Here is a 24,689-nt window from a genome sequence, read left to right on the forward strand (position 1 = left end):
ACATGGTGTAAAATTCAATAGACAATACGACTCAAACTTGATTGCGGTTGCCACGGGACAGGAGGAGGTACCGAGGTTACTTCCTCAGCATGGAAGAACTACAGAAATCAGCACCTGTTTCCAGTGCATTCATGATAGCAACATGTAGTAACCAAAATCCTGGGTCTTTCCTTGGCCACTCACTCTATTCTGTAATTCAGCAGCATTTGCGCCATCCTAACTGTGCTCAATGAAATTGCCCATTTAGCTCAACATAGTTCGAGCTGGCCAGCACTGCCACCGAGCAGCTCTTGTGAACCATTTCATACAGCACCACACCGACCTGAGTGTGTCCGTTCACCAGCACCTCCTCGGCAAACCGCACTTTGACGGGGTTCGTTTTCAGCCGCGCCCTCTTCTCGGCCGTAAGAAATGACGACTTAGGACCACCCTGAAAAACAACAGCGCTGCGTTTGTAACGTGATCTGCTGCTGCTGACCATGAGAACAAGATGTGCTGTAGGTCTCTATGACCTGGAAAAGTGGTTCGTAATCCTTTGGGGAACCTGGGCCAGTCTAACTAGTGGAAAGACCCAGGGCTGCCAGCCAGTGCCCGCTGACTCCCATGTCACTGGGATGCTGCATCCTGCAATTGAATTTAGGTGCCCCCCTAATCCAGGCTCACCCTGCAGGACATCCACGGTCTCCCATAGTGACTCATCCTTAAAGCACTGGGCACCGGGAAGGGTTTTTTAATAAGGCTGGTGTTACTGGCACACTGAGGAGTGACTGGCAACCACTGATCTAGAAAGTTTTTGTCAATGATGTCACATGACCACAAAGGTGTCCTGTTACTCGACAACAGCCAATCAGCAGACTGTCAATTTACATAGGTTTTAGATAGTTGCATACATTTAGGAACACGCTCACAGCGGCGCATACGTATCCATGTTCAAGATATTCCGTAGCCAAGCCCCAGGATGAGGCGATTGTTTTTGCTTATGAAAAGCCTAAAGAGCTGGTTAGGTGCCACATACGATCTCTGATAAACAATTCACTTGCAGGCTGAATCACCAGTACTGACCTTATTTACTTTCACATGGTGAGAATTCCTAATTGCACTGAGGTGTGTGGAAGGGGGTGGGTGAGTAGCTGTTAGCATCCCCCTAACTGATCTGATCCGGCATAGCAGTCTCTCAGGATGCTGCTATGTTCCTATGAGACTCCCACTACATGTAAGCGCTTTACAGAATGATCTTGTTTATTGGAGAAAATCTATTCACATTTAGGGGAGAAAAGTCTCTTCTCCAAGTGAACAAGGTAATTCTCTATCCCGATGGGACCTGTATAGCGTCCTGCCAGGGAACGAGAACAGACACTCCAGGATGTATCTGTGGAGGCCCAGAGACCTGAACCATCACTTCTAGCGTGCCCAGAGCAGGCGAAAGACGAGGCCCCAGCAGAGCTGTTACGTAGCTAGTGATTGGGGGCAGTAGCTCTCCGCTCAGTGGGCAGCAGGGCTTTTAGGGGTGAGTGCTTGCCCCAACTAGCCAAGGTTGATCTTGGGTATTTGCAGGAGTCCTTAAAGTGACCTGCAAAGGAAAAACAAAAATGGGTTTGTGCCTTAGCTGCCTCTTTCTGATATGTGAAGGCCTGCAAAACGCTTCCCGTCCCTTTCTCTGCACTTCTCTCTTTCAAAAGGGATTATTTCTTTTTGCTTGGTTTTTCAGGTTAAGCGCTTAGGTCTCATCTGCCTCATTTTTCTTGCAAGATGTCATGGCTAGTCAAAGCCCTGGAAGGATTTTAACATCCCACACAGGGGAAGCCAGATTAACTGAGGGGGGAGTGTCTATGTACTCAGCCTGCTTAAAGCTGCGTTAATGCCTGTGTAACAACCAGCTGAGAAACACTTGGGAGAAAAAAGTCTGATAAAAGACTCCGTCCCCATCACATGTTCAGAAAAGGCCTGAGAAACCTCACACTCTGAGTCTGAGAGCTCTAGTGACTCTTCCAGCAAATCGGGGGAAAAGCAGACCTGACATTCTTTATACTTCTAAGATTTTTTTTAAAACATAACCCCGGCCCCCCAAACGCTTCAGGCCATCTTCATACATCATAGGAAGCCATAAAAGGCACAATCCCAATTTTGTCCTTGCTTTGAAGCTCTGCTTTAGTACATCTGTCAATCCATTTGGATAAACACATCCCGGGAGGCAGTCCGTCCTTTCCAAATTTCCTCATAATAAACCAATCAGCAATAAACGCAAAGGTTTTAACAGAACACTTCAGTTCTCTTCCTAAGGCCTGGGTAGCACTACACAGCTTCAGCCTTAATGGAAGGAGGAGGACACAGGTGTGAGAGCCAGCTTCCTGATTCGGGGGGTGGGGAGGAGTGAGTCACAGAACCACCCAGTAGGAGGGGAAAACAAGGTAGGAGGTTTAGCAGCTGAAAGCAGCAAGATCTGAGATTGGCCAGACAACCAATGGCAACATGCGTTTCAGGAATTCACCTTTCCAAGGAGACGTCTCCTTAGGCTGCGATGGACGATCACACAATGCCTGGACAGCAAGGACTAACCTTTAAATTGAACCAATATGTTCAAAAAAAAAAAAAAAAGCAGCTTGACCACCGCGAGAGCTTTAAAGTAGCATTCAGTGACAGGGCACCTGGCCACAGGGTCCCCCTACGGAGCTCTCTGATTGCACAGCCGAGCACTCACTGCAGAGGACAGCAGGACCTCCTCTGGCAGTCAGGGACTGGGATGTAGCAAGAAAAGGTGATCATGTCCCAGGGAGATCTGAGTTTAGGCTTATCCCAGGTGGAAAAAAAAAATCAGACTCTTCTCAGAAGTGCCACGATCTTCAGACAGATGTTTTTCTCTGCTCACTGGACACGGAGATCTCAAGACCTTGGCAGTCTTTTCAGGTTCAGGACCATTACTGTGAGCGCACAAGTGCCGGCTTGCCATTCAAGACAATGAACACAGCCCCCGCTCCTAACTCCAGGTCAAGCACATGCAGCGTCAGCTCTAATGCACGCCCACGTCCTCTGCACCAGCTCTCTCCAACACACGTCTCCGTGGCTCTTGGGGCCCTGCAGGGGGTGGGCACAGCAGCATCCCACCCTCACAAATCCACATGACTCCCCAGTGCACGTTAATGCTGCTGTGGGACCCCCATCACCTGCCTTGGTGCTCTGGGGCATTCGCTAGGGAGAGAGCCCATGATGTCACAGCCCTGTTGCCAAGGAGCCAGGAAGTCAGGCTGTGGGGACTCAGCAGCAACGGGGAGGCCCATGGCTCTCTGCAGAGGGCCCTTACCTCTGGCAGCTCTCCTGAGGCCAGCAGGGCTGGGGGGATGATCCCCCGACACTGCACCCAAACAGAAGAACTGTGAGGAAATGCTGTTGGAATAACTCATCAAGGGCAGCGCCAGGCCCCAAAGAGGTGCGTGTACAGCTGTGTGCATTGCAATGAGTAACAGCTCTTTTACAGCTTTTGATATCCCACTCCACACCCAGCCTCGCTGTGCTCTGAAACAGGCCAGGCACTCTCAAGGAGCCCCTGTACATTCCCCCACTTGTGGGCCCAGCTCTGTTACCCATCCTGGGGCTAACGTCCTGTTGCAAAGGAGCAGTTCTAGTGAAAGGGTTAGAGAAATTCAATTTACCGAAGTGCATCGCAGAACAGTAAGGAGGAGAGAGTCTTCCGGTTCCCTGTAATAGACAAATAAAATTAGCTGAGTGTAGCAGGGAACAAAATGCTGCCTTCAGACTAAGAACCAATTCTAGTAATTTTATAGCATATACTGCCCCCTGCATGTTTCTGTTTTACCAGCTCTCAGGGTGGGAGGGAGGAGCATTGGCTTGGCAATGGTCATGAAGAATGCTGTGTTCCACCCAGCGCAGGCTACCTTAAATAGAAAGATGCTTTCGCTGCTAGGAGTAGAGCTGGTTGGAAAATGTTGGGTGGAAGAGTTTTCTGTTGGATCAGAAGGAGTTTTGCCAAAACTGAAAAGTTCTGGGAATGTGTCAACTTTGACAAAATGGTAACTTTCTCATTTCGTTGTGACAATTTAGAAATGTTCCATTTCAGGAAGGTAAAAACATTTCATCTTGACTTTGTTTTGATCAATTTCATTTGGACTTTGATTTATATTAAATCAAATCCATCACATATGCATTAAATATAGTAAATTATATTTAATAATGGACATATTATAAAGTTTGGACATTATCAAAATGAAACATTTCCATGGCCCGGAATCAACGTTTTGGGGAATTTTTGTTCCATGGAAAATTTCAGCTCTTTGTTTCAATTTGGAACAATTTTTCACCCCCCCCCCAAACATCGATTTCCTCATGGAACAGAAATTCTGTTTTCCGACTAGCGCTGTTGAGGAAATTGTGTTAACATTAGCTGAGTTTTTAACATCAAGAGTGTAACCCATGCCCGCTCAGTGTGGAGCCCCGTCCCCCTCTAGTGGTGGCTGGGCAACAGAGAAAGGTGGATGAGCCTGTTTTACAGCCTTGGTTAATGTAACTGGGCTTCCAGAGGCTCCATGTTCAATCTCTGCAGCCAACGAGCCGCCCAGACAGGATACCAAGCAGTTTCCACAGCCACAGGCAACTGTGACTGTACAGGGGATACCTTAACACATTCAAACTTCACAGACTGATGGTGTGACTGTGTGCAGCAGAATGAGGCTCTGATCTTGGGGTGGGCTGGACTCAGCACTATCATAACCCAAATAACATGAGATAGAGATTTGCAGGAAATGAGAGTTTCTCTTGCACAGCTGTGTTCAGACTCACAGAGAAACATCCCACTCTTGCATCTGATGCACTTGCTATGAAATGACCAGTGGATTTTCCACTGTGAAAAGCCAGGATTGCGATTGCTGCCAGGCAGCTGCGGGTTTGGAGTTCTAGAACTTTGCTCTGAAATCTTCATCTGCCCTTTTGGTTTCCAGGAGTGGCCAGTACCATCCACGGGATCCTACCTTAACAGATCAGCGGCCTGCTCAATAGAAATGTCCTCCACAGCTTCGTTGTTTATCATGAGGATATGATCACCGGGCAGCAGCTTCCCATCGGCTGTGCTTCCTAGCAGAGATCAGCAGCTGGTCAGCTACTCACTCAAAACAGCTTCCATGTGGCTTGTGTAGATCACAACCGTAGGCGCTGCTATTCAGTGGAGCATCTACATTTGGTTTTCCAGCCCCAGATGGTGAGAACAAGCTCTCTCCCCCATCCCTCCACAACTGAAGACTTATGCTACTGACTGGGTTGAGTGGTGACTCACAGCTGAGTCACCACTCAACCCAGTCAATAGCTCCAACTACAGTTAACAGCCAGAGTTAATAACCCTAGTAACCAATTCACAGTGGTCCCCTCTGGTCTCAGAGTTTATGACTTGCCGCTGAAATCAAAGGATCTAATCTAAAGCCCACTGACATCAGCAGAATAGCTCCCAGTGACTTCTGAAGGCTTTGGCTCAGGCCCAGAACATGCATGTGCGTTGCAGAGGAACCAGGGGAAGGAAGCTAACATGGGGTGGTGCTGACAGCAGGGCAGGGTGGGTGGGGTGGGAGAGAGGTCACCTGAGGAAAGGGATAGCAAAGGAAGGATTGGTGATGCGACATGGATTTGTGAGGGCAAGGCAGGGAGGTAGAGATGGGGCACAGGCAGAGAAGGGGAATGCAGATGGATGGGGGAAGGAGATGAGGCAGGGATAGATGGGAGGGGTAAGCATCATGGAGTGGCACAGCTTGGGGCATGATCAGCGAGGTGAAGAGGAACGAATGCTATTAGAACAAATGCAACCTGGTGCCACCGGTGCCAAACCCAGCTCAGCTCTGTGCCCAGGGTGGTTGGACACCAGGCTCCATGGAAGTCAAGACTATGTCCTCATGTGGCTTCCTCTGGCTTCAGGGGGGATGCTAAAGGTAAGGGCTCACTCACCCTTCCCAGCCCTTCTTGGCTGCTCCTGGCCGAGGCCTCTGGAGGAGGGGGACTCAGGGAGGCCCGGTGACAGTGACTCCTATAACCAACTTTGCTCAGTTGGACGAACTACCCAGCCCCTGACAAAGGCTGATCCAGCACCCAGGGCTGGAAGAATCCATCGGAGACCATGCCTGGGATACCAGGGGAATGCCAGCAGGAGAAGGAGCAGGGCTGGGCTGGGAAAAATGGCAGAGGGAAGCATTAGTGAAAAGCGATGTTGCTGTGACAAAGCCCTTCCCCATGAACGCGGGTCTGAGTGGGAAGGGTGGGAGAGGTGAAAGAAAGGATGAAGAAGGGTATTCCACTGATTCACCCTCAAAGCAATCCCAGCAGGATGCAGTGCACCCAGTCTGTTTACATTTAAGAGGTATTTATTATGATTGTACATAATTCACAGTTAAATTTAAGAGAACTCCAAACTTGCTAAGATCTGCAGTGCACCAAATAACCCTAACTCTGCCCTCTGATGACATCACACAAGGGGCAAAGAATTATGACTACGGCATTTGTGTGTTTGTGGGCTCATATTAGATGAAAGAGTTTCAAAGACACTGTTTGTCTCCCCCTGAGGATGGCATTCCAGGGCAAAATTAAAGCTATGTGGGTGCCGCAGCTGTGTATTTCCATCCCTTAACAAGCATAGATATCTTTTAAGTTTCACTTTAACTGTGAATTCACTATGCCTGTGGTTAAGGATAATTCTAGAACCCTGTCAATGAATCTGCTTCAAAGTGCTGAACGATAGATGGTTTAAGGTGAGAAATTGGTTATTCAGCCAGTCCAAGCAGCAGAACATACTCCTGAGTTACTGGGTTGAAGGGGGAGAGGCCTCTCTACACAGCAGCAGACTGTTCTGCAGTAAACTCTGACAAGGGGCAGAGGGTTTGGCGTGCGGGTGCTGGGTAGTATTAGTGGCCTCTCGGAGGCAGGTCAGACTGGATAATCTGGTTGTCCCTCCTGGCCTTAAACTCTCTGACTCTAGGACGCGTGGGGCTACACAGTCTGGAGCTGTCCTGGGAACACCGCTTCTACCACCATTATAAAGAGAGAAAGGCTAGAGCCAAAGCTTGCTAAGTCCTGGAAAAGTTCAGATCCAGATCCAAGCTTCTCATCTCAGGCCGGTTCCTTGCTAGAAATGGACATAACCCGATCAGCCTTATTGGGGGGTGCATCGGCATGGAATCTTGCCAGCTGTTCATGGCCCCCAGGCAGCTTCTCCCAGGCACTTATGCAGGGGGAGGGGAGAGAATGATTCCTACCTGCAGCAACTGATGCGATGGTAAGAGGAGGGTTTGGTGAAATCTCAAAGCCATAGTGACCGAGAAGCAAATCCTTGTGTACAGTGACTGTGAGCTTCACCTGCGTTACAGGCTGGTTAAGGCCATCAGATGGGACGTCCACTACTGAAGATCTGCCCCTGATCATTTGGATAAGGGGGAAAAGCAAAAGCTGAGGATTAGCAGACCTTGACGCAGTGATGATTTCTACGAGGACATGGAACCCTGTCCATGCGGTCACCATCGCTTTTTTACAGTGCGGTGGGGCTTTTACAAATACTGAACATGTGCAAGAGGAATTGAAAATAAACATCAACCCAGACTGAGAATAATGGTCCCCCCAAAGCAGAAGCACTCCTGCCTCAGACTGGCTCACACCTCTCCTCCAAGGAAAGCCCAAGAAAACAGACTTGCCCGGTAGCCCGTCTTACTCTTTGCTAGATCCATCTCCCTGTCAGATCAGGCCCCGTGGCTGATCACACAGCAGTGTCCCACAGAGAGAAGAGGCAACCATGTCTCAAACTGTTTAGGGCTATACAGGTCAAAGACAACATCTGAAACTCCACCCTGAATCCAGCTAGAGCCAGTGCAGACTGCAGACGTTACATGCTCTCGCCACGAAGCATCACTTACTAAGTGGATTCACATTCCGAAGATGCGTTAGGCCAGGTCAATACTACGAACTTCTCCAGCATACCTGTGGCTGGTGTGATCCTTGCCCAACTGAGCTATGCTGGCAGGAGCCCTAGGGTACATGCAGGGATGCTCAGAGGATTCAGGGGGCCTGGGGCAAAGTGAGAGTCTGGACATAAAAAGGGCGCCACCCGCTGCGGTGCTTATACTTACTGGGCGGTGCTCTGAGTCTGCGGCGGCAGGTCCTTCACTCACTTCGCGTCTTCGGTAGCACTGAAGGACCTGCCCCCGAAGACCCGGACCACCATCGGGTAAGTAGCCAGGGAATGGATTCTTGGCCAGGGCTTGTGAGGTCTGGGGTAAATTGCCCCAATTGCGCCCCCCTCTGGGTGGCCCTGGGTACATGAAGTTACAAAAAGAGTCCTCCTGCTGGTACAGCTTATTTTGTTCAGGGAACTGGTATAAACTAGACCAGCAAAAGAACGCCTTTGTTGGTATAAGCTGCATCTCCGCTAGGGAGTATAGCTCCACTGGCAAACTCTTTCTTGTGTAGACAAAGCCCCAATCTTAAAAGGGCTTGGAGGGGTGCCCCATGCAGAATGCACCGCCAAAGCCTGGCCTGTGGGTGACTAAGGTGTGCATACGGGTAGCAAAATCCATGTCCAAACCCAAAAGGTGCACACTCCTCACCAAGGAGAGATGGAAACAACAACACGGCCTTGGCCACAGCCTCCACCCAAGCACCCAGAAGTAAGTGGGGACCTAGCACAGAGCCAAGGGCAAAGCTGACCAGTGTTGCTGGTCTGATCCGGGACAAGCCCTGGCCCTCTGGCCAGCCCCCAGGTCCCTAGCTCAGTCATAGGCGAGGATGTTTCTATGTGCTAGCTGCCTCTGATGAGATAGAGACAGTGAATGGGCTGACATTAGCATACCGAACGAACCACAGCTCCCGTCACCTCGTCAGCCTTCCTAGCACCCGCAGGCACATGAAGAGCATGGTGTTGGGGAGTGAGCCCTCAAGACAAACAAATGGCCTTCTGGGACCTCTTCCAAAATAGGAATGGGGCTACTCAAGACTGAGTCCTAGCTCTGCTAGGGCTGCAGATGTGCCAGTGAAGCTTCATGCCTAGAAGGCACTGATGGATCTCAGACACTCTGTCAGGAAAGCTGCTCTTCATCCATTGCCAGAAGATCAGAGGTGTGACACTACACCCCATATTCATCATAGCGGTATGATGATGACATAATTATGATGCATTTTGTACAAGAGGTGTCATGTGAGGTGTCATTGGAAAAGTTAAGTATCAAAGGGGTAGCCGTGTTAGTCTGGATCTGTAAAAGCAGCAAAGAATCCTGTGGCACCTTATAGACTAACAGACGTTTTGGAGCATGAGCTTTCGTGGGTGAATACCCACTTCGTCAGATGCATGTAGTGGAAATTTCCAGGGGCAGGTATATATACGCAAGCAAGCTAGAGATAATGAGGTTAGTTCAATCAGGGAGGATGAGGCCCTGTTCTAGCCATTGAGGTGTGAAAACCAAGGGAGGAGAAACTGGTTCTGTAGTTGGCAAGCCATTCACAGTCTTTGTTTAATCCTGAGCTGATGATGTCAAATTTGCAGATGAACTGAAGCTCAGCAGTTTCTCTTTGAAGTCTGGTCCTGAAGTTTTTCTGCTGCAGGATGGCCACCTTAAGGTCTACTATCGTGTGGCCAGGGAGGTTGAAGTGTTCTCCTACAGGTTTTTGTATATTGCCATTCCTAATATCTGATTTGTGTCCATTTATCCTTTTCCGTAGAGACTGTCCAGTTTGGCTGATGTACATAGCAGAGGGGCATTGCTGGCATATGATGGCGTATATTACATTGGTGGAGGTGCAGGTGAATGAACCGGTGATGGTGTGGCTGATCTGGTTAGGTCCTGTGATGTGTCGCTGGTGTAGATATGTGAGCGGAGTTGGCATCGAGGTTTGTTGCATGGATTGGTTTCTAAACTAGAGTTACTATGGTGCGGTGTGCAGTTACTGGTGAGAATATGTTTCAGGTTGGCAGGTTGTCTGTGGGCGAGGACTGGCCTGCCACCCAAGGCCTGTGAAAGTGTGGGATCATTGTCCAGGATGGGTTGTAGATCCCTGATGATGCATTGGAGGGGTTTTAGCTGGGGACTGTATGTGACGGCCAGTGGAGTCCTGTTGGTTTCTTTCTTGGGTATGTCTTGCAGTAGGAGGCTTCGGGGTACACGTCTGGCTCTGTTGATCTGTTTCCTTATTTCCTCGTGCAGGTATTGTAGTTTTGAGAATGCTTGGTGGAGATTTTGTAGGTGTTGGTCTCTGTCTGAGGGGTTAGAGCAGATGCGGTTGTACCTCAGTGCTTGGTTGTAGACAATGGATTGTGTGATGTGCCCGGGATGGAAGCTGGAGGCATGAAGGTAGGCATAGCGGTCGGTGGGTTTTCGGTATAGGGTGGTGTTAATGTGACTATCATTTATTTGCACTGTGGTGTCTAGGAAGTGGACCTCCCGTGTACATTGGTCCAGGCTGAGGTTGATGGTGGGGTGGAAGCTGTTGAAATCATGATGGAATTTTCCAGAGTCTCCTTCCCATGGGTCCAGATGATGATGTCATCAATGTAGCGTAGGCAGAGAAGGGGCGTGAGTGGACGAGAGCTGAGGAAGTGTTGTTCCAGGTCGGCCATAAAAATATTAGCATATTGTGGGGCCATGTAGGTGCCCACAGCGGTGCCACTGATCTGGAGATATATATTGTCATCGAATTTGAAATAGTTGTGTGCGAGAATAAAGGCACAGGGCTCAGCAGCCAGTTGTGCTGTGGGATCATCAGGGATACTGTTCCTGACAGCTTATATTCCATCTGTGTGTGGGATGTTTGTGTAGAGAGCATCTACATCCATGGCGGCTAGGATGGTGTTTTCTGGAAGGTCACCAATGCATTGTAGTTTCCTCAGGAAATCAGTGGTGTCACGGAGATAGCTGGGAGTGCCGGTGGCATAGGGTCTGAGTAGAGAGTCCACATATCCAGACAGTCCTTCAGTGAGAGTGCCAATGCCTGAGATGATCGGGTGTCCAGGGTTTCCGGGTTTGTGGGTCTTGGGCAGTAGATAGAATAATCCTGGTCGCGGCTCTAAGGGTATGTTGATTTATTCCGGTGTTAGTGTAGGGAGTGTCCTGAGAAGATGGTGCAGTTTCTTAGTGTATTCCTCTGTGGGATCTGAGGGAAGTGGCCTGTAGAATTTGGTATTGGAGAGTTGTCTGGCGGCCTCCTTTTGGTAGTCAGACCTGTTCATGATGACAACAGCACCTCCTTTATCAGTCTCTTTGATGATAACCTCAGGGTGGTTTCTGAGGCTGTGGATGGCATTACGTTCTGCACGACTTAGGTTATGAGGCAAGCGATGTTGTTTTTCCACAATTTCTGCCTGTGGACGTCGGCGGAAGCATTCAATGTATAGGTCCAGACTGTCATTTCGACCCTCAGGAGGAGTCCATGTGGAGTTCTTCTTGTGCTGTTGGTGGGAGGGTACCTGTGTATCAGTGCACTGTTCAGTGTTGTCCTGAAAGTATTCTTTGAGTCTATGCAGCAGAAAAACTTCAGGACCAGACTTCAAAGAGAAACTGCTGAGCTTCAGTTCATCTGCAAATTTGACACCATCAGCTCAGGATTAAACAGACTGTGAATGGCTTTCCAGCTACAAATCCAGTTTCTCCTCCCTTGGTTTTCACACCTCAACCGCTGGAACAGGGCCTCATCCTCCCTGATTGAACTAACCTCATTATCTCTAGCTTGCTTGCATATATATACCTGCCCCTGGAAATTTCCACTACATGCATCTGACGACGTGGATATTCACCCACGAAAGCTCATGCTCCAAAACATCTGTTAGTCTATAAGGTGCCACAGAATTCTTTGCTGCTTTTATTGGAAAAGTTATGATTTGCCGAATACAATTATCCTATTTGTATGCATGTATCATTTTGGGATCTGAAGTTATGAATATTGACTATGTGTCTGTATTTCCAATGTGCCTACTCTGGGTAACACACAAAACTAGCCTATCAAGTACAACAGTGAAGAAGCTGGACAGTTCTGATGGCCCATCAGTAGGGCCCTATCAAATTCACGGCCATGAAAAACGCGTCACAGACCATGAAAGCTGGTCTTTTGTGTGCTTTTACCTGTGCTATACAGATTTAATGGAGGAGACTAGCGTTTCTCAAACTGAGGGGGCCTCACGCAAAAGGGAATTGCAGTGGGGTCACCAGGTTATTTTAGGGGGACCATGGTATTGACAACCTTATTTCTGTGCTGCTGCCTTTACAGCTGGGAAGCCAGAGAGCCACAGATATTGGCCGGGTGCCCAGCTCTGAAGGCGGTGCCCCGCCAGCAGCAGCACAGATGTAAGGGTGGCAATACCAAACCATGCTATCCCTACCTCTGCACTGCGGCCTTCAGAGCTGGGTGGCCAGAGAGTGGCGGCTGCTGACCAAGGGCCCAGCTCTGAAGGCTGCAGTGAAGAAATAAGGGGGCTATACCATGCCATGCCTCCCTTACTTCTGCGCTGCTGCTGGCGGCAGCGCTGCCTTCAGAGCTGGGCTTCCGGCCAGCAACTGCTGCTCTCCAGCTGCTGAACTCTGAAGGCAGCACCACCACCAGCAGCAGTGCAGAAATAAGGGTAGCAGTACTGCACCCCCCTATAATAACCTTATGACCCCCCCAACTCCTTTTTGGGTCAGGACCCCTACAATTACAACACCATGAAATTTCAGATTTAAATATCTGAAATCATGAAATTTACGATTTTTTAAATCCTATGGTTGTGAAATTGACCAAAATGGACCATGAATTTGATAGGGCCCTACCCATCAGCAAAGCCAATGGCCTATGGAAGAGCTTAGCCTTCCTGTGAACGTTTCAGCCAGCCGATGAGTAATGGCTGCTATTATTCAGCAAGGCATGTAAGGACATGTGACCAGACCACATGACACTGAACTCCATTTTGATACCTGTTTTTTTCCACAAACTAGACTGGGAACTGAGCTTGGAACAAAGGGTTCCCGCCCTGTGGAAAAGCTATATAAGGAGGGGAGTGACTGCATCTCTTGGCCTCACTCCCCACACAAGAGAACTCCTGGAAACACCTGAGGAACAAAGACTGAACTGAGAGAAGTGCTGGTCCCAGGCTAAAGGGATTTCTAGCCTGTGTATGGAAACGTGGTGGGCTGCTTGTATCATCAGTCAGGGTGAGAAATTGCTAATTCAAACCCTATCTATCTAGTATGTTAGTCTTTGTGGTTTTCTTTATTTGCTAGGCAATCTGTTTTGATCTGTTTGCTGTCAGTTAAAATCACTTAAAATCCATCTTTCTGTAGTTAATAAACTTGTTTTATGTTTTATCTTAACCAGTGTATTTTGCGTGAAGTTCTGGGAAAAATCTCAGTTCTGTAAACAAAGGCTGTTGCACATCTTCCCCACATCAAGGGGAAAGCCAACTATATTAATGAGCTTGCGTTGTACAAATCCCGGTGCAGTGCAAGATGGTATAATACTGGGTTTATACTTCAGGAAAGGTGCAAGGATGGGGAGCTAAGAAATTGGCTGTTGTCTTCTATCTGTCCTTGAGTGGTTTAGCTAAAGCACTCAGGTCGCTCAGTTGGGTGTGTGGCACCACCTGCTGTCCTGTTGAGTGATAACAGGGCCTGGAGAGGCTGGCTGAGTCACCAGCAGAGCAGTGTGAGAGAGACCAGCCCAGCTATATGGTTAGGGGGCAAAGCGGTTCCCACGGCTCCCAGACTGCACTCCGGGGATGACAAACACATCACAAGAGGTACGTCCTAAAGAGGCTTGCTATGCACATGGCAGCGCATACTTTGTCTGGAGGGTGGCAGCGACCAATACAGATGGAAGGAAAAGCTTGGGAGGAACCTTCTCAGCCATCTATGCCCAGCGCGGCCTAGAGATCCCGAATACACCATCTGCTCCCTGCACACACCACCTGACAACCTCATTCCCTACCAAACCGGCAGAGTTTTGCTGATGGCTCCCTTTCGAGTGCTGTGGGAGTAGCGGAGAGAGTGAAACTCAGTGAGCTAGAGCAGATTTTCCAGACAGGAAGAATACACTATGTCTTTTCAAATAATACTTAATGGATAAGCTATAATAGCATTAAATGACATCGCATGGTTTATTGGTCCATTGCTGCACATTCCAGGAGGCCTGGGAATATGGAGACAGAACAAATTCTGTTCTGTTTTAATGCTGTATTAGTATGGTAAGTGGGAAATTTTAAGATAAGATTCCTCCCCTCAAGTGTAGGGCATTTAAAACTAGACAGGCCAAAAAGCCGGAAAAATGTACCGCAAGGAGCAATTCTGCCTTGCTAAGGGATTGAGAGAGCCTAACAGATTGATTCTCATCTTGATGGCATTCACTCTGATAGGGTTTACCAACATCGGAATGACCTCTTATGTCAAATGTTGGGTATGTTACACATTATGGCAAGACTAATCTAGAAAACAAATTCCTTTAAAGGCAGAATACATCCATCATTATCGTAATTTTATAACACTCAGACATGCAAAGTGGTTTACAGACAGAGGAGGAGAGATAGGGCCCCTGACCCAAAGAGCTGGGCACATTTTTCTGCTAAAACTTTTTTGGGAGAAAAATACAGATCGACACAGAAATGTTTTGCGCATGTGTGTCTATTTCACCAATGTTTGTGTCAAATCCTCTTTGCCTCCCCGCCCCCCAAATTCTGAAAAGTCAAAATATTTTGGTTTGAAATAACTTGGTTTTCAAATTTCCATCAATTTTATTTAAAAAACATTAAAAAATGCTCAAAATTCAAAATGAAGCATTTTGTTTAAGAGCAAATCAAACGTTTAGTTTGACCCCAAATGCCTTTGTTTTTCAACTTTTAGATTCACCAAAAACCCCTAAACATTTTCATTTTCAGTTTGACCCAAAACAATTTTCTCCCCCCCAATTTTTCAGTAAACCAAATAAATCCATCATTGGCCCATCTCTATTAATAATCTCATGTTAGATGCGACACATCAGGTTAGCAGCTAGGAAACGTATAAGAAAGCTCAGGTGAGATCTAAGAAGCTACAGGGCAGGCTGCTCACTGCGTACAGAGCTACTCCACATCAGTCATAGTGCCATCATCTGACCCTAAAATAACACAGAAATGGCACACAGCAAAGAGAAATAGAAACCAGTTGATACAGGGCCAAGCCTGGCCACCCTCATTCCAGGCTGGGTAGTTCATTATTCCACACATAATCCTACCGATTACAGTGAGATGGACTGTGTAGCAAGACGCTACCCACCATGTAAATGTAGCAGCATCTGGCCCACAGTAAACAGCTTTGGGCTGCTTAAAAATGTAATGCATGTTACGTTCTAGAACATATGGAATTCATGTTCCCTGAAAGGAACAAAGGGAGGGGTCAGACCTGAGATCTCAGACCTTCCCTAGTTTGCTGGAAACCAGTTTGTTCAACACCCGACTAGTAAAGATCCTGTTCATGAAAATGCAGTTACCTGGATATGCTATCCCGAGATCGACGGAGCCATCTTGCTACCATTTGTTCTATTCTACGGGCTTTGCGTGTTTGGAATAAGTTAGTCTCCAGATCTTCCATTTACCTGAAGAAGACAGAGGTTATTACAAACTTAGGGACATGGGAATCACCAGGCTGGATCAGACCAGCGGTCCAGTGCCTGTCTTGGACAGAAGCCAATACCAGACGCAAGGGGCAACAAACCCTGCACTAGACAGTTATGGGATTACCTGCCCATACGGGAAGGTGTACCCCTAGCCTCAGGCTGCTAGTGGAGCCCTGAAGCATGAGTGTCGACATCCCTTCTAAAATGCAGGGACGTTTCTTGTAAAGGCATTTCCACTGAACGAGCCAGAACCTGGGAACTGTTGCACAGAACCTGAGGTCGGGTGTTCCAGCCAGCTGCATGGGAATCAGGGGCAGGGGCTGCGTGTTTGGCCAAATATGGTGCTGACCAAGCCTCCCTGTATACGTGTGCTACTAGCAGGAACAATTTGCACAGGGGTCTGTCTGAATGCAGGAAGCTTAGCCTAGCGCATCTCATGTGCGCTCGTTCTTGAGTCACATATTCTGGGAGGCAGGATTTGGCTCTACGCAGTTGCTAACTCCCATGGTTTTAATCACAAATCTCATCTCCTCTGGATTCGCGTGACTACACGAGCCTCTCAACTTTTATTTTGTTTTAAATTAAGTTTCTAGCCCTCGTTGTTGCAGAGAAAAGCTAGAGAACACAAAGCCCCAGTGCTTCCAATACCAGAAGGTAACAATAAAAAAGACCCAGCCTTTATTATTTTTCAGAGCTCATGATCTTGGGAGACCCCAACTCGCTTTCCGAATGCTTGGGGTTGAGAATACTGCTCATGCATTTTTAAACAGAGGTATTATGCAGTCTGTGCTCAAAATGTGACCTACTTTATAATGGAGGGACACATGAAGAGAGATCAATTACTTTGTATAAACCCACAAATCGGTGCTGTAGATCAGTGGTTTTCAACCTTTTTTCATTTGCAGATCCCTAAAAAATTTCGAATGGAGGTGCAGACCCCTTGGGAAATCTTGGACATAGTCTGCAGACCCCCAGGGGTCCACTGGCCGCAAGTTAAAAACTGCCACAGATAAAACATACAGTGTTACCAAGAGAAAGTTAATATATCTAGAACTTCCTATCATTCTATCCCCTGCACCTTGTGTGAATTTTATTAGTACAGTTATTGGGTGCCACCTGTAGCACTAGTGACTCATTACAGAAACTAATTCTGGCTAGTCACTGTCTAAATCTTCTCTGGTATCAGCAATCATGATGCACAAAAAAGAATAATTATTGCAGTGCCCTGAAGCAGCGCTGTGTCCCAGTTCTGGAAGAGTGCTCCCCCATCTCTGTAGCAATGACTCCACATTATTACAATTTTAGGTACCTGCAAATCCACATTCTAAATTTTAAGTTCAGTCAATGCTCCTGTGAGCTACAAAAATACATAGGTCCAACCTGACATCAGCTTTAACAGTTTACGTTCAAAGAAATCCTGATACATAGGCAGCAACATTGGGAAGAATGAGCCCACCTGGCCAGGGGGTGCAGGGAAACACCCTTCTGGTCATTACCCCCATCGACTTCAGCTAGTGCTAAGGAGAAGGGAGTCATTCTTCAGGCTGGAGGAATGTTTCCAGCTGGATGATGAAGTTCCAGCTATCTTGGGGAGAGGAATGTCCACTGCAGAGAGCAGCCACATGCCCTGTCCGTGACAGAATTTTGTCTCATTTTAAATATCTATACTGGTTGGGTAGCCAGAGGAATTCTACGGAGATTAATGGCTACACAAGGAACTGAACTGGCAAGATCATTCACACTTGGAGGAATGGTGTTAAAACTGGTGGCTGAAAACTAAATTATATACTAATAATTAATTATATTGATGTTTGCTAATCTTTGGACTACAGAAGTAAATGTGGTTATTTTAATCTCTCTGAATGACTAACATAGAATCTCATTGCAGTGAGGGGACGTGACCTCCCTTTGAGACTCACAGGGAGGGACCACTGCCTGCCCCCTCATGGGCAGAACCAGGAGGGCCACACCCACCCTACCAGAAGCAGAGAGGCGGGCCCGACAGCTCAGTTATGCTGGAGCTGCTGAGGGAGAAAGATGCTTCTCCACTGCTGCCAGAGTGGGATGCTGAGGAGGACCTCTTCTGCCCCGAGGACTTGTCTGAGCTTTCAGAGAGTCCCGCCATTCAAGACACTGAGAAGCTGCTGGGACTACCATTGGTGGTGTACCCTGGGGAGATGGAGGATGACCCTTGGATCCAGGCACATCCCGAGGGGAGGGGAGGGGAGGAAGTGGCCCAGGGACAGCTGACTGTAGTCTGGCTGCCTGAACCCAGGTCAGCGTGTTGTGGCTGGATCCCGGCTGACCCAGTGGCAGAATGCTCCGCCACCGTTAGGGCTCTGGGCTAGCACTTGGTGGAGTAGGGTGGGCCCAGGTCCCCCTACCATTTCATCCCTGGGGTGGCTGCCTCCCCGCCTTAGGTCAGGAGGCCTGTGTTAGCTCTGGTGGACGATAGACTAGGACACTAGACCCTGTACTGCTCTTCCCTGCCTGAGGGCTGGAGCCTGGTGCGCTGCCATAGGATCTGGGCCCTAGACTATTTTATTGCCCTCCCTGCTTGAGGGCCAGAGCCCTGTAGACTGTTTGGGGCTCTACCCTGCCTGAGGGCTTGAGCCCCAGAGTGCTTATTGCCCAACCCAGCTCAGAGGGTCTGGGTGCCAAAGATAGCTAATCCCCACCCCCTTTTCCAGACTGCCTTTTGTGGAACAAGACAGCGAGGGAGTGTGGCCTTCCTCCAAGACTGACAGGGAGGGACGGCCACTCCCTCTTACTCTCATCCAAACCATTCTAGTCAAATCACGGAACACTGGTATTCTGGGCGTGGAAGCTTTTGAACAAGAATGACTAACCTCGAATGACAATGCTAACCCTCTAGGTTTCATTACCCTATGTCTCTGGGCAACCACTTTACATTCATCTCCTATGAGCTTAATAGTTTGTTATGGCAGTATTGGAAAAAGGGTGATGAGGGCCCCTGATACAACCGAGCCATGCAGTGGTATCATTTTACTGTACAATTGCAATAAACTGCATCAACAGCCAGACTGCATTAGCAATTTCAAGCAATAAAAATAATCTATACATGTGTCTTCTTGTGTGAAGAACTGGTGCCTTTCAGATTTGTATTGCTGTGGTCCTATAAAGGGTCAGGGGGACTGTGCTCCAATTCTTAACAAATCAGCTCTCTGGAGTTTTTTCTTCTTGATGGTGCAGAGATTTTGATGTAGAACAGTGGCTCCCAAACTTTAACAACCTGTGAACCCCTTTCACTAAAATGTCAAGTCTGGTGAACCTTCTCCTAAAAATGAATATTTCCAGGGATTTTCTCCTTTACCTGAGTATAAATGATAAAAGCAGTGATCTTGGAAATATAAAATTTGTTTTTGACATGCTTATTACACAATTATTTTATCATTACAGTATTTTTATTAAATTATGAAAATGACAGCACTCTAAGATCTCATTTTTGTAGCTTGTATCACTTTGAATAAGCCTGTTATAAGACAAGGCTCCTATGTTTCATCAAGGAGTATCAGATGGGAAACAGCATGAAGGGATTTAAGAAGCCAACTCAAAGAGTTCCTCCTACACAAGCCTTCAGGTCTTGAGCAGTCCAGGCAAACAACGCACGTTACAAAGTTTAAATTTGTTCTTCGTAATACTTTTTAAAACACTAGCTGCCTAGTTAATTTTAATAACAGCAAAAAAATCCACTTCCCCTTTCCATTTCTTTATAAGAGTCTTGAAGTTTCAATCTCCTCAGTGTGATAGAGATGCTTGCTTTGATCTGCTTAGCTCTTGGAAGTCCAGGGGCTATGGGCTACTGGCCCAGTGCTGCCCAGGGTCCCTAGGGACAGCTCTGTCCACCATTAGGGAATTTTTTTCTCAAGAACCCCTGTAACATTTCACGAACCTCAGTTTGGGAACCACTGGTGTAGAAAAACAAGGCTTCCAGACAACTGCCTGCACTCAAATCATTCCTATTTGTCAGTTATTTAAGCAATATTTATACACATGAATATCATAATTCCTTCCAAGAGCCTCAGTCCCCATCTCTAGAGCAGGACTAAATGCCACAGATGCTTTTTCAGCCCCATTTACTGTAATTTTATTTACCTCCTTTGAAGGTTCTGGTCAGAAATAGGATTACATCAAAATGGCTACTTTCCTAACAGATCCATTCCCTTGTATTTCTGCCTGTAAAACCTGCATCTGTAACTCTGAATAGACAATTTTTTTTTAGCCCAATTAGCCCTGCTGAACTAATTAGCTATGAGAGCAGGAGCTAGATAGGTTCTGGCTAATAAGTCATTTACAGAATTTTGGCTACAAAATCTCTGGCGAGTGATGAGACAGAAAGTGCTCAGTTTGACTTTCAGATCCCAAGTTGAATTGGCAAGTCTATACTTATGTCCATAGTCAGTTAGCTTACAGATAAAATGCATTTTTCTAAGAGAAATCCAGAACACCACTATGCCATGTTTAGAGTCACTTTTCACGCACTAGAAGATCAGAAAAAGTTGTAGATTCAGTGGTAGCCTACAATACACAAATAAAAGGGGACACCACGAAGATATTTTAATCTCAAAAGCACGAAAAGCTGAAGACTGGTATTACTCTATAGAAAGAAAACCAGAATATAGCTGTTGCATCCACAGGTTGTCTCTCATTTTATATTCAGATTGTAAACCCTTGCGGGGTGGGGTCATTTTTTTTTGTCTGTACAGCTCCTAGCACAATAGGGTCCTGCTCCATGACTGGGGCACCTAGGAGATATGCAATAAAAGTAATTAATATTTAGCATCATTCCAGCTACAGAAGAGATGATGGCAGGGTTGCCAGGAGAGATGTATGAAACTTCTGTGCCAAAACCATGCATGTTCAGCTGGTTTTAGACCCAAATGTGAAATCCATGGAGGTTTAGTGAATCTAGGGCTGACCCAGACCCCTCCCAACAGAACCCCTCATGAGACCCAAGCTCTCCCCACCACTTTTAGCTCAAGTTTTCTTCTGAGGTAGAGGGGCCAGGCCCAGTGGTCTGCTTTGGCTTCTCTTCAGCCCTCAGGGAGTGGCTGTGTAATCTATTTCACTTCCTGCTCCATTCGGGATGGAGAGAAGGAAAGGGCATAGAATCCATTCCCCAGTAGATCCTTGGTGTAGGGTTTTCCCAAAGGGAAAACGGGACACTGCGTGGGCCTAGCCTGATGGCTCCCCCCTGGCCCAAGCCATCTGCCACCTGCCCAAGCCCTGCCCCCGTTCCTGGCATGGGGATGGCCAGAGCTGCTCACTCAAGCCCTGCCTGCCTCTGCAACACAAGGCTGGAGTTGGCATCGCTGCTCGCTCAAGCCCTGTCTGCCCTTCGCCTGAGCCGAGCTGGCATCGCCGCTCACCCTCCTCTTCGACAAAATGGGCATTTGTCCCATTTGCTCTTTCCAACTTGATCAGTTGCCAGAAAAGGCTGCACGGCCAGGACAGGTGTTAGAAAAGGGACTGTCCTGTCCCTACCTCAGTGAAGCCTCTAGGCCTGCCTGCCTTTCTGATGCAGCAGGATCTGGAATTTTGCCTCCAGTCACGTTGTTACTGCATCTGTCTCTGTAAGATGGCCAAGAATCTTCTAGATTAGTCAGCCAACTTCATTATGCTTTCCTTATGCAGACACCTTGGAAACAAACTAGGGCTGATGGGATGACGCTTATGAACTTTCCAAAAGGGAAGAAGAGAAAGTTCAGCTCGAACAGGAACTGGGGAAGAAAACAAGGCTGCAGCGCAATGCCAGAGCAGGTTAATGGATGCTTACGGAGCACTGCAGGTGAGTATTTAAGAAAACCACATGCCTGGGGGGGCAGTTCAAAGCAAGCAAGCAGTGCTGTTGATTACAGCATATGGTGCATCGGTTCCCTGCATACGGAGAGTTAATTCCCTTTCTGCATGAATACTTTATGCTTCCTGTCCTCCCACTCCTAGCCCACAAGCTTCCAGCACACGGTGATACCTAGCGAGACAGATACGCTACTGCAAGAGTGTCATATTCCTGACTCGTCACTTGAACCGCATCGCCCTTCTCTGTCCATCATATCCCACACAAAGTTCTCGCCTTCCTAGGCTGTCCCTGCCCGACTGATCATCTCTCGTGCACTGTCGAGATGTCGACTCCTGCCTCTGACCAGCCCACAATGTCAGGCTCCATCCTGCTTTGTTACATTTCCCAACGAACACCTTTGTTCTTTCTCCCGTGCCGCTCCTTAGAGAGGATCTTCTGTGAGCCTCCCAAAGCCACCTCAGTGTCTCCTTCACACCTCTCCTCAAAAGCCCCCTTTGCCACAATGCCTCAACAGTCGACAACAAATAGGCTGCTGGTGTGCTGAGAACAGGCTGACCAGTAGGGCAGCACAAGGAAATATCAAGCCACTATCTGTCTGTACCCATCTGTGGTCATAGATGCCAACTTCCCCCCTTTCCCAAGTTGCTCTATCCCACCTCTGCCCCTGGCTCTGCCCAGGCCCCACCCCATTCCACCCCTTCCATGAGGCCTCCCCCACCACCCTGCCTCTTCCCCACCCCCACTGCAACTCCTTCCCCAAATCCCCACCTCTTTCCTGCTTCCTCCCCTGAGCGTGCCGCATTCCCGCTCCTTCCCCCCCCACCCTGGGGGTGTGCTAATGCTGCCAAACAGCTATTTGTCAGCAGCTGGGTGGGAAATGCTGGGAGGGAGGCAGAGGAATGGGGACGTGGAGGAGGGAGGGGGAGCAGGAAGTGGGGCGGGAGAGAAGGGGAGCTTGACTGCCGGAGGGTGCAGAGCACCCACTAATTTTTCCCTGTGGGTGCTCCAGCCCTGGAGCACCCATGGAGTCGGCGCCTATGTCTGTGGTCTCTTGTCTTAGACTGTCAGCTCTTTGGGGCAGGAGTGTTCTGTGTCTGTACAGCACCTAGCACAATGGGGGCCTGATTTATGACTGAGTCACCTAGATGCTATCACAAACAATCAAATACATAATGATAATAATCCAGTAAGTTCTGCAAATGTGTGTTTAGCTCTGATGGCCCCATTTCTAGCTTTCCTGGGACACACACTGTAATAGAAGCAGCAGAGAACAGCCTTTTTGAAAACAGCCTAGTGCATGCGATAGTTCAGCTAATGGGGAAAAAAGTTATTACTTTAATTCCATTCGTGATGGATACACAATCCATTTTACAGCGGTCAGAAAAGCCTGAAAAAAGACGGTTACTCACCTTTGTAACTGTTGTTCTTCGAGATGTGTTGCTCATATCCATTCCAGTTAGGTGTACGCGCCGCGCGTGCACATTCGTCGGAAAACTTTTACCCTAGCAACTCAGTGGGCCGGCAGGTCGCCCCCTAGAGTGGCGCCACCATGGTGCTCCATATATACTCCTGCCGGCCCACCCGCTCCTCAGTTCCTTCTTGCCGGCTACTCCGACAGTGGGGAAGGAGGGCGGGTGCGGAATGGATATGAGCAACACATCTCGAAGAACAACAGTTACAAAGGTGAGTAACCGTCTTTTCTTCTTCGAGTGATTGCTCATATCCATTCCAGTTAGGTGAATCCCAAGCCTTACAAAGGCGGTGGGGTCGGAGTGAAATGTGGCAGAATAAAACTGCTGAGCCAGAGGCTACAGCCTCTCTTGACTGCTGAACCAGGGCATACTGCGAAGCAAAGGTATGGACCGAGGACCAATGGAGCTTCGCGACAGATCTCGTGGGTAGAAACACGAGCCAGCAAGGCGGCAGATGAAGCCTGAGCCCTGGTAGAATGCATGTTGATGTGGCTTGGGGAAATATGAGCCAAATCATAACAAGTGGGGATGTCCGCCATCACCCCAGATGAGATCCTCTGAGAGGAGAACAAGCAAGCCCTCCCTTTGGCCCGCTATCGGGATAGAGCTGGGGCACCTTAGGAAATGGTTCTGTCAGCACAATATAATGCGAGCACTCCACAGATGTCCAAGGAGTGCAACGGTTGTGCCCATTGCGTTGAACTGTGGGTAACATGAAAAGCCAAAACCACCTTAGGGAGGAAAGCCGGGTGCGGTCATAACTGCACCTTGTCATTGTGAAACCTAGTGTACGGCGGAACCCCCGTAAGAGCTCTGATCTCAGAGACCCGTCTGGCCAAGACTAGGTTGAGGTCCCAGGTCGGGGCTGGGCGGCGCACCCGAGGGTGCAAGCGCTCCAAGCCCTTGAGGGACCTCGAACCCATAGAGCGTGAGAACACTGAACGTCCATCTCAGCCTGCTGGAAGGTAGAGATGGCTGCCGAGTGTATCCTCAGCGCTGATACCGCCAGGTCCTGCCGCTGAAGGCCAGAGGCAGGCCAAACAGAGGGGATCGAGACCTCAGCAGGAGCAAGATCGAGCGTATTGCAGCTGTAAAAGAAACGCTTCCACCTGGCCCGGTACGTCGACCAGGTGGAAGGCTGCCTGTCACCCCGACTCAGGTACGCAGCAGCCACCGTGAGGCGAAGAGGCTGCAGGTCCGAGTGACGAAGCCTGTCGTTGCCCTGAGTGATGAGGTCTGGGCTGACAGGCCGAGTAACGTGGTATGTCAGCGCTGCCTGGACCATTCTGGAGTGATCATGATGATGCACGCTCTGCCCCTGCGGAGTTTGAGCAGGACCTAATGAACCAGTGGGAACAGTGGGAAGGCATAATGCAGTTGGCCTTTCCACGGCATCAGGAATGCGTCCAAGATCGATTCCGAGGAGAGATCTTGGAAGGAGCAGAACACCTGGCATTTCCTGCTCTCGCGGTGAGCGAACAGGTCTGTGTGAGGAAACATCTCCACTTCCGGAAAGCGGGACGCCTCACATGGGGCAGAGTGATCACTCGTAAGGCAGGAAAGACCTGCTGAGGCAAAGAGTTAGGACGTTCCAAACGCCTGGGAGAAAGGACGTCGCCAGCTCCATCGAGTGGGCCATGCCAAAGACCCGGAAATGGATGGCCTCCTGACAAAAAAGGGGGGGGGGACTATGTCCCCCCTGAATACTTATGAAGCACCTGGTCGTTGTGTTGGCTGTAAACACCGAGATACAACGGCCTCGCAGCTGCCGCTGGAACCCCTGGCATGCCAGGCGGACTACTCTCAATTTTTGGGGC

General features: G+C 48.6%; 1 protein-coding gene across 2 annotated transcripts in view; it reads right to left on the reverse strand.

Moving 5' to 3' along the window:
• The window catches only part of FRMPD1 (FERM and PDZ domain containing 1), a 68,839-nt gene that overhangs the window by 20,049 nt on the left and 24,101 nt on the right, over nt 1-24,689 (reverse strand). Inside the window, exons 1-6 of one of the 2 annotated variants that reach the window (XM_030567690.1) lie at nt 17,036-17,101; nt 15,454-15,558; nt 7,242-7,399; nt 4,980-5,082; nt 3,648-3,693; nt 323-430 (exon numbers count right to left, since the gene is read on the reverse strand). In XM_030567690.1, coding sequence (XP_030423550.1) covers nt 323-430; nt 3,648-3,693; nt 4,980-5,082; nt 7,242-7,399; nt 15,454-15,554 — 516 coding nt within the window. In that variant the 5' untranslated portion in view covers nt 15,555-15,558; nt 17,036-17,101. Of the gene's footprint in view, nt 1-322; nt 431-3,647; nt 3,694-4,979; nt 5,083-7,241; nt 7,400-15,453; nt 15,559-17,035; nt 17,102-24,689 lie in introns of those variants that run through there. The other variant, XM_030567689.1, reaches the window with a different exon arrangement.

Source organism: Gopherus evgoodei, chromosome 6, assembly GCF_007399415.2.
Source record: "Gopherus evgoodei ecotype Sinaloan lineage chromosome 6, rGopEvg1_v1.p, whole genome shotgun sequence".
NCBI classification, from domain to species: Eukaryota; Metazoa; Chordata; order Testudines; family Testudinidae; genus Gopherus; species Gopherus evgoodei.